General features: G+C 38.8%; 1 protein-coding gene across 1 annotated transcript in view; it reads right to left on the bottom strand.

Moving 5' to 3' along the window:
• Nucleotides 1–628: 628 nt before the first annotated feature.
• Nucleotides 629–10,836, bottom strand: part of TBX18 (T-box transcription factor 18) — a 33,291-nt gene continuing 23,083 nt past the window's right edge. Inside the window, exons 7-8 of the mRNA XM_077305280.1 lie at nucleotides 7,654–7,748; nucleotides 629–4,650 (exon numbers count right to left, since the gene is read on the bottom strand). Of these exons, the coding sequence (XP_077161395.1) occupies nucleotides 3,926–4,650; nucleotides 7,654–7,748 (820 nt within the window). The 3' untranslated portion in view covers nucleotides 629–3,925. The remainder of the gene's footprint in view (nucleotides 4,651–7,653; nucleotides 7,749–10,836) is intronic.

The raw sequence follows: 10,836 nt of genomic DNA, 5'->3' as shown, positions 1-10,836 counted from the left end.
GCCAATGCCCAGGAACTTCCAGCTGGTCACATTTATATACTAATTTTAGAAGCACATTGAAACCAGATAGATTTTTGCATTTCTTCTCCTGCATGGCCTGTCAGAGGTTTTTGTTTCTGTCCTTTCCATGGTCCAAGCATAGGTTATAAAGTCTGTCCACAATTTCTTTCTATAGTATTGCTATTTTGAATTCTCTCTCGTCATAGTCCCAAGGCACAAATGCTAGAAATGTGAGTTTGACATCCTTCAAGACATTCTTGGTTGAAGACAAAGACTATAACCCTACATGCACACTTACGTGAGACTAAAGGCCAAAGGAGCTTGGTGAGACTTGCTTCAGAGCAAAACATGGGTAAGACTGGGGTGAAAGAATGGTAAGTTCAGGGATTGCCCTGGCTGGCATCTAAAATGCAATTTTCCCAGTCTAAACGCAACCATAGGCAGATACTTAGTAAAATTTCCCTAAAGATAAATGTATTGTGTAAACAAGACCTATGACACATCTCTGAAGAGGGTGTTGTATATTTAATTATTTAAAGCAATTTTATTTTCAAATTTTAATAAAAGTGTTTTTAGATACACACTTTAATATCATTTCTGTGGCTTTAAAAAACAAAATACAGCTATATATAATTATGGATATACTGTATATTTGGCATTCATTATATTCCATGAAAAGCTGAATTCTGAAATCACACTATATTTACAATAGGTAAGATGCTGGAATATGTCTTAAACAATACTATGGCTTTTTAAGATATGATAAACGTATTGCAGAAAGGCAAGATAATGGAAATCCAATAGAAGTTACAATGCAGATACAGTTACAACTTGTGTGCATATAACCAGTGGGTTCAGGTGTGCTGCAAAGCAGTGACTTCCATCACCTTTCCTTAAGATGGCAACATACAAATTAAAACCATTTGTCAGTCCAGGACCAGATAAATATATAATTACATGTATTTCAAGCTTTATGTAACAGACTCCATTTCATTACAGCAGGATCCAATATAATCACAAATTTTGTGTTAATATTTTCTCCAACGTATTTTTGAAACGTTTGAGAATATAGTAGCATCTGTGTAACAAAAACAATATTGTCTGAGCTGTCAAGGCAATTGTTTTGAGATACAAACCTTTGATTAGAAACAGGGATGATGAACAACTGAAAGCACTGAAATTCTAAAGGAGCCCAACAGATCACAACGTTGTAGTACAAAAGATGCGCAACTTTTGGTCTGCTGTGTTTGCTTCCAATCATAGTACAGACATTTCTGCCAAGCTAACATTAGGAATACAATCCTTATTTTCTTGCTCCAGAAGAATCCCGCTAACATTATAAGCATTCAGCACTACAGTAAAAGAATTCAGGGCGGCAAGTCAGACATTGGGGTAGATCCTTACCATGGTGTCTACTGAGAGATTTTTCTTAACTGTCCTCTCACATGGAGGACACCGTTTGCTGTGTACAATGTTCCAAGGTAGACAGTAGACACTGACTCTCAGGAGAACAATTGCAGGAGCACAGCTTGTTGCAATGGGAGGGGAGGCAGGAAAGTTCACTTTGTGTATTTAGTAAGTGTGTGTGTGAATGTGTGTGTTTTGCTGTCAAATCACAGACAACACATGGTGACCCTGTAAGGTTTTGAACCTTGAATCAGTCAGGTTTCCCTACTTATGTACCTTTTCAGAGACCGTTCAGTCACTAGTCACTCTTTTCTCTGTCTAACACAGCTGAAGATTCAGTGCTGCTGGAGACAATGCCTCCTGTTGTACTCAAGGATTTGACATCAGAACCTGTATGCTGGATTGAGACCTGCTTAAATTTTACTGCCAAAACAGGAAAGGTTAGACAGTAGCCAGTCAATGCTTATTCTAAAAATCAGTATCAATAGAACTGGTTGGAATTTATTAAATAGTTAATAATAATAATGAATCTACTCTCTCATCTGCAGTTTTAAAGGGCCAAAGAAGAAATGTCCAGAGACACTATGTTAGAGGGATATTCCTGTCTGCTTTCACTAAAAGGAACCTAGTATTAAATACAGTTTACAGTAAGGCGTGATTATTGGTAGCTGATAGTAATACAACAAAACAGCTGTATTTGCTGTTGTAGTAGCAAAACTATCTCATATGGAAATCCATGTAGCAATTGCTATTAGGCATTTTGCTGCTTGACTGTCTGTATCTTGTTATTGAAGCTTCAAGGACTTTATATGCAACACTGCTGTATAATTATTTTATCAATACTAGCAGAGTTTTCCTTTCTGACATATGGGCACAACTAAGTAGGTGAATGAAAAATTCAAAATATTATTTTCATAACATACCCTCACTAATTCCAATCAAGGATCTTCAAGTATTGGGAGGGGAGGGGGGGGATGCTAAGGATTTATACACCAAGACCCAGAATAGGAGATCTGTAGATTAAGGCAGAGTGTATTGCTCAAAGGCAAAAGGTTATTTTATACAAAGGGATTTTGAGGCAATGAACACCCAAATAGAAAAGAACCATTTGCTTTTGGGCAATATAGAGCAGTGAAGAATGCATACAGTGCAGATAGCTGCCCCATGAGCACCTTAAGCCTTAAAGAGTTAGATCCGAGTCCAGAAGTACCTTCGCGATATAAGCTTTCCAGAGTCAAAGCTCCCTTTATCTCTAAGGTGCTACTGGACACAGATCCAACCGTTCTACTACAGACCAACAGGGTAACCCTCTGAGACTTAAAATGTGTATGCTTTACACTGGTGCTTTTGCATGTATACACAAGCTCCTCTGTTTTTCATCTCCTCTATAGCTCCTGCTTCAGCTGCCAAAATGCCTTCAAAATTTGGGATCACATTTTAAGGCAGAGTGGAACACTAGATGTAGAAGGAGGAAACTGCAAGTGTCCCCAAATTACTTTCTGCCCTTGATAAGACTCTAAACAAGCTGGCAATAATATTCCACGCCCTATCTAGACTTTGGACAGAAGTACATATTTGTATTGTTGTATAATGAATGACAGGATGGGAATAAATGCCTTGCCTTCTGGAAACAAAAGCCACCACCACAAAAAAACACTCTTTGGACACAATGTTTATGGAAATATTTAGCAATCCTGCCCTGTCTTTTACTTTTATAGACATATATTTAATATTTAAAAATATTAGAAAATAGAAAATCTATAGAAATCTCTATACTCTTTCACATGGATTAAACTTCCCTTGAAACGATTCTGTACAGAAAACCAGCCACCTGTCCTTCCAATGGCTGCATTTAGATTGTCACCACTGCCATTTTGCAATCCTCTGAAAATGATGCAAGGCCAGTAGGTGTTCTTCTGCTTTCGAACAGCAAGGGCTCCACACTGGAAATCCAAGACACTTCATAAAGCTTGAGAAGGAAAATTACCCTGTCCCTTCATTAAAAAAAAAATCACAGTTAGACTTGTAGACTTAGCCTAATCTATGTGCACGTGTTATCATCCCTCCTATAACAGAGAAATAACACATGTCTTGCAGCATCAGCTCACTGTGGTAAGAACACTTTAAGGACAGCTGTTATAAAATGGTACATCTACAGATTTGTGTGTTTCATCTAAATCAGACCTGAGTGCTATTTTGTTCTTTAAAAGATGTAGAAAAGAGAATGCTGGAGGAAGTCTTGCTTAATTTGTTGCACATGGCCAAATGTGTTTTGTAAAATGAAGAGTATGCTACCCAGAAACTATATTGGGCTGTTCTGCAAACTCAGCTTAACTCAGAACCCTCAAGCATATCCAAATATCTGCCCATAGGCAAATCAAAGGACACACAAATTTTCTCTGCTGATTGTTTTTTTACAGAAACACCTTATAAGGTACTTCATCTGTGTGTAATCCCAAAAGGAGTACATTATAAAAGCTAATGTTCTATGCTGTTTCTTTTTTCAAAAAAGGCTTTATCAAACCATGTGTGCAGAAACTTGAGATGATGACAGTGTTAAGCTTCCTAGGGTCCTGGAGTCAAAGAAATTCTGCTGCCCCCCACTGCTGAGTAAGTGCACTCCTTCCACAGGGGGCAACATCTGCCGATCAGTCATGGTTCCACTTGGCGACGACCCTAAGAAACTTCCTTGGGAAGAAACAATTTTCTCAGGACTAGCAGCCAGTTTAGGGGATGTGGAGAAGTTGTATCCATAGAGAGCACATGGACTGTGCAGTCTGAAAGTGTTGTAGGAGCTCTGGTGGGCTTGGTTTGTGGCAAAGGTGTTGCCCGATGGGGAAGGCATAATATACTGAAGCTGCGGAGACATTCCTGAAATCTGCATCGACAAGCCTGTCTGTGGACAGCTAAAGCCATCGCTGTCACTGCCCGTCACAGACATGTTCACATTCGAACTACTTGATACACCGACATAAGAGGGAGTTCTTGGGGTGGCAAAGGTCTCAGTGGTTTGATTGGTAAGCCTGTTGTAGGTTTCAGCCAAGGAAGTGCTGTATCTGTTAAGAGCTAGCCCTGAACGGGCACAAGCTGTGTAATCAGCTGGAGTGAGGCTGCAGAGCTGGCTAGCGTTGGGACCGAGATGGAACGCTGGAGAAGAGCAAGGAGACCCAGGGAGGAGATGGGGATGAGTGGTTGGTACTCCATTACCAGTTCCCTGGAGCAAGGAGGAAGAGCCAGCATTTCCTGGAAGACAGGATCAGGACAGCGTCAGGGGGAGCAGTTTCCTTATCACATTTGTATCCTGCTCTCACTTAGATGGGATTACACCCTTGAATTTGAACACCGGCTGAGGTGCCTTGGGCTGAGAGAATGATTTACCAAAATCAATCCAACAACTAACTTGACTAACAAGGGCTGTCAACCTAGATACCTACAGTCTAGGTGTTACACTATCCACTATACCACAGCTTTGCTCCTGTTGAAGGGGAATCCTTCCCTTTTCTCTACAGTCTCACATATATGAAAATTACAGTCCTTGAAGGGTCTACTAGTATAAATCCCACATACATCCTCTTTTTAGGGGTTAAAAATATTTTTTTGAAAGTAACTCTGACATCAGTGTAATAGCCAAAAGCGGCAGGTGGGAATCTGTCTGGTGGAAATACAAATAGGAAGCTGGTACAGCAGGGATCACACAATTAGAATAATAGAATCATAGAGTTGGAAGGGGCCATACAGGCCATCTAGTCCAACCCCCTGCTCAATGCAGGATCAGCCCAAATTCACACTACAGCTATCACAAATTCAGGGCCAGTATACCTGAAGGTCCGTCTATACCCATACAAACCTACCTGAACATTATGATCATTTTCCAAGGCACTGCTTCAGGTATCCATTTGGCCTTTTTGGCCATGGCAACGAAACTGTGGAACTCTCTCTACACAGGGATATTTGTCCCCTTCTGTCATTATCTTCCTTCAGGGGGAAAACTTTGGTTCATTAAGCATTCCCTCATTGATCCCTCCTTCCTGCAGTATGGCTTAATTCACTGCCTTATGTGTTTATGGGATTTTCTAGTTTTATGTATGGTCTTATTTTGTAATCATAAGCTGCCTTGAGCTACATGAAAGACAGATTACCTATCCAGCTTCCATAGAAGATAGGGATTTGAACTTGGATCTCCTGGATCCTAGCCCAACATTCTAATCACTCTGACACATTGGCCAGAGTGTGGAAGACTTTGCTTGAGATCCCTCTTTAACGCCACATACCTGCTAACACCAATAATTTCTGCAACTTTTGTGACCTCATCCTGGGGGGGGGGGGGTAAAACCTTATCCTTGAAAGATATATATGATGAAGTGCTTGAGAGACGGCTCATTAGCGTGGGCTCTCAGCACTAAACTGTTGTTTAAACTAAGGGACATCCGTTTTATATACTCATTAACCCCAGCAATTAATATGGAAGAAAAAACAGTAAGCACGAGCTTAAGGGACTGGAACATTCTTTAGCATCTCTATAATATGGATGTCAGATCCAAAGCTAACTTTCCACCAAAAATATTTCTTGACACACATATTTCCCCTTAGTTTGCCAAATGCAACCAACCTGGAACTTTTGCTAACAAGTGCTTTTCTTCCAGTACATAATTTTTCTGGAAATTATGGAACAAATACAACTGGATCTTGGGGAGATATTATTATTTAGAAAAGAAACAAATACAAGGAATGTCACTGCTTGGTTGGTTTTCTAAGCTTTTGTTGTTTTAAGCAACTGAAATGACTTAGCATAGAAAATAAAAATCTGGATGTCTGGCTAGGTTGTAGACTGGTGAGAACAGCATTTTTAACAGGGACAGGGGATGTTTATTTTAAAAATTACTCCACAAATTACTTAACTTGGCATGAACTTGGGTGTGACAGCTGTAGACAAAAATGCCTGAGGCACATCCAAATGAAGCTACGCAGTTTTAAGTCACATTGATTTCAATGGGAGATATTTAAATGTATCCTTAACACCCCAATTGAAATCCAAAATGCTTAACTTTGCCTGGATCCTACCTCTGGAGTCAAGAATGCATGCACTGAAGCATACCAGACAGCCCTTTCACTTTTTGTGACCTGCTTCCTATTTTGTTCTAATCAGTTTAGCTTCATTAAACTTTCCTAAACAATGTTTTTGGCAAGTGGTGTGTGATAGCCTGCACTTTTAAAAGGTTAGAAGTGCTATGTAAATAGATAAAGGACTGTGAATGGTTAATTCTTCATGAAAACAGAATGTATTGAGTGGCTGTTCCAAGAGATCTGATTAGTTAGTATCAACTGAGCAGAGAAAGACTTCTGAACTGGATGCTGAGGAGAACTCCATCTGATATCATCCGTAGCTGAAAAGAGTCGTACTGATAGTTTTGGAATGCAGTTTAACACAGATAGGAGAAATTGGGGAAAGTTGGCAAGGATGAATGGGTAGTTAGACATAGAAAGGGGATAGATCTAGTAAGAGGAGAATTTTCCTACCCAGTCAAACAGGGAATTAACTAAAGTAGCATAGTTTCTAAGGGATAAAAAGTTTAAAATTGTAGATGAAATTGCTACTTTATTAGATGAGAGATAGAAGGAGACTTGGGAGGATCTCTTTTCCCATCCCACCCCATCAAGAAAAATAAAGTTTGTGGCACCTCATAGAAAACTGAGTCATCTAAAACCAACCCTGCAAGGCAGAACACTCCTGAGCCAAATAGAAAGGGATGGGTTTTTTTAACTGCCAGGAAGAGGAACACATAAACGCCTGCTGCCCAAAGTTAGACAAAGGAAAACAGCAAAATTCAGTCAAGGTTGTCAAACTAGTTAAAAGGACAGAAGCAGTCACAGGACTCCCACCAGACCATATACCAGGAAAAGCCCAAACAGTAAGACCAGACATAGCCTTAGAAGTCTGGAAGCTGTCTGGTGGGGTAAGAGTATTATATATATTTAAATATACTGGTGACATGGAGAAATGGCTATTATAATTATTACATTTAATTATCATTACTGCTCTTCCATATGAGTACTTGCTAAAATTGCTGAATATCATTTTGCCATCTTGTGATATCATTTTGCCATCTTGTGTTTTTATTATAAACACAGGGTTCAATTTCTATTTATTCAAATCAATGTAAAATTTGCCGTTGTCTTAAGAAGGATACATAATGTATGCCCAGTAACCGATCTGGGGCTTACTATGTCCCTAAATAACACTGATACCTTGTTTTGCGATCCCAGGTATATCTTCAAATGTAAGGGTCCTTAGTGAGGGTCTCCAGAATGCATAAGATTCCACTAAAGCTTCCAAGCCCATCCTAGGAAACAGAACAACATTTTGTGAGAATCTGTGATAATGTTTCACAATTATCTTTTCTATCTCATTCACATTCTTCCATATACAAACACACACACACACATTATAGCTTACTTTATTACAATGATGCTACTAACTTTTTCATATACAATATTTAAAACCAAACTGTAGCCACCCTCTGGTTTTACAGACTTGTGAAACACAAAAGCCAAAAAAACAGGGTGCAGGCTTTCTTTTCATGGCTGCTGCTAAATCAAATGTTTTAAAGGCTAAAAATATATTAAATACCTCCCTAATATTGCTTTTCCATGTGAACACTTGTTCAAATTGCCAGAATGTCATCTTGTGCTTAGAAGCAAAACAGTGGATACTACACTATACATTTGGCTGACATTTTACAATGTTAAAAATACATGGTACTAGAAACGATTGGGACACGTCTCTCTTTGAAATTGGTAGGCATGGTAATAACTCTTTAGAAATTAGATACCAACTCTATCATGCCTTGCATGTGCTTCTTCCAAGAGTTTTGAAAGCTATAAAGTTAAGGCCACGTGTCAATACAAGTGTGCCCCTGTGTTAATGTCTTAGAAGTGGAAAACAGGGAAGGCCTATCAAAACCCTCAGAAACAGGGAATCTTTTTCCTCTGTGAGAAAGGGCTAAAGTGTCTGGGGCATTTTAGTTTATTAAAAAGTTGCACAATAAAGCCTATATGATTGTGAATGGTAGAAAAAGTGAATTAAGATAAAATTTTCTCCTTCCTTCACAGCACAAGAATCAAGGGGCACCCAAATAAATGGACCATCTGCTTATTCAGGACAAATGAAAAAAAAATCTCTTTCACACACTGTGTAAATTAACTTACAGAACTCACTTTGTGGACATAATCCAAACTAAAATTATTTTTCAGCATAAGAGTTTGAATAAACCAATGTATTCTCCTGATACTGCTTTTTTAAATTCAGTAGTTCCAGAAATGTTGCAGGAAAGAATTGTAAAACATTCACTAAATGTGAATTTTAAAAATAGCCCCCCCCCAATTCGTTGTAATGGAGGCTTTTCATTCCTAGTTAAAACAGAGATAAAAGCCCACCTCCTGGAGGAGTCCAGCCAAGGTGATAATTTATACAAGATGCCTTCGAACAATTTCCACAGTTTACCACCGTCCTAATTTATACTACCAGTGGCCAATTTTATTTAACTAAACCACCATATTTTTCTCCCCAAGTACTTAAATAAAGAAATGTTCATACCTCCCTGAGTAAAGGCTTTTATAGGATCATTTTCTAAGGTCTACATGAAAGATCTAACTATTCTCAGTATATAAATTTTATTTCACTTTGCAAAACACTCATCAGAAAAATAGTATTTTCAAAAGTTAAAACTATTAGTTTTTTCAAACCCGTCTCTGAAACTGTAAATAATGTGAACAAAAAAATTAAACTTCTTAGTTAAGTGATTTCCTAAAGCATCCTAAAAAAGGACTATAAAACAGCAGTTCTACCAAGCTATACTCTGTTAACAATTTTCATGTTGATACTGTTGAATAGGCAATACTGCAGAAAGCTGAACATTTTTTGGGGAAACTGGACTCACATTAGTGAATTCAGTCTGGAATCCAAACTGCACCAAAAACACTTCCCTGGGATGTGGAGCACCTCGTGCTACCCTGTACGCTGCTGCAGAAGAGGAGGGCTAGTAAATCCATGCAATCCTAAATTGCTTTACCTGAGGACATACCCCAATGATTTTATGGGGTTCATTTCCAAATTATATTTAGGATTACAGAAGTACTGGGGCAGATTACTGTTTGGAGTAAAGGAATATCTATTACTTTTATTGAAGCTATAGACATTCTGAGAATCTTCCACAGCGATGTTAAAATGACTTAGGTTGTAATCCTACAGATATTATTCTGGGGATAAACCCCATTGACTAACATGTGACTTTCTTCAAATAGACCTGTTTAAGATTGCTGCCACAATGTAGTAGCTCACTGAACATACAAGTGGAATGTTATTGTGGCATTGTTATTGTTATTTACCCACCACTCCCAAGTAGGCTCGTGGCGGGTTACAGAAGTCCAGTTAAAACCCCCATTAAAACCCTATTAAAATAGACAAATGGATTACTAATCTCTGTATTTCAAAGTACTGGGTTAGAAGGTACTCAAAGAAACCTTCTCAAACTGAGGCTCTACTGAAACTATTTTTATCAAACATATACTTGAACTCTTCTCAGAATGCTAGAAGACAGACACACAAAACTGTCTTATACTGAATCAGACCACTGGCCCATCAAATCAGTATTATCTGCTCTGACTGGCAGTGGCTCTCGAGGGTCTCCACCTCTTACCTGATCTTTTAAACCAGAGATTCTAGGGACTGAGACTTGGACCTTCTGCACGCTAAGCAGATACTCTAGTACTCACCCCCGGCCTCTCACCTATGACAAATAACTACAGGCTACAACAGCCAAACAAAATTTGATTTTTTAAAGCAGAAATTCCTAGTTCTAACATGTACATAATTACTTTGATGCTATAAGTAAAGAAGTTGCTGCACACAGAGTCAAATCATGGATCCATCTGGCTTAGTTCTGCGGACTGTGATTAGTATTCCATCAACACATTTACCAGCTCACTGGTCTATTAAGGTCAGGAGAGTCTACTCAGACTGGCAGTGGATGCCTGGCAGAGGTCTTTCAAATCAAATACTCTTAATGCTTTTAACTGGATTGAACCTGGGACCTTCTGCATGCAGAGCAGACGTCTCTCCCCAACAGCAACAGCTGTCCAGAGGATGTAGGTCACAGACTAACATCTGCTTCTTGAGATACCTTAACTGTAACTATCAAGGATTTAATGTTCTGCCCTTATGCATTTCAGTCATTTTTTCTAGTCTCTCCTCTCCAAGTATTGCTTCTAATGGTCAATGTTCATTCACCACAGTTCCCTGCATTCCACACTTCAATCCAGTACTGACTTAAATATTCCTAATAAAACCCCAGCACATTTAATATTTTCTCATACAACACATGGTCTGAAACATCGCTGAAATGCTGTTCATAAACTAATCAAGGTGAACAT

Source organism: Paroedura picta, chromosome 1 (genome assembly GCF_049243985.1).
Source record: "Paroedura picta isolate Pp20150507F chromosome 1, Ppicta_v3.0, whole genome shotgun sequence".
NCBI classification, from domain to species: domain Eukaryota; kingdom Metazoa; phylum Chordata; class Lepidosauria; order Squamata; family Gekkonidae; genus Paroedura; species Paroedura picta.
The sequence above is the reverse complement of the archived record's forward strand: the minus strand, read 5'-3'. Positions and strand labels throughout refer to the sequence as shown.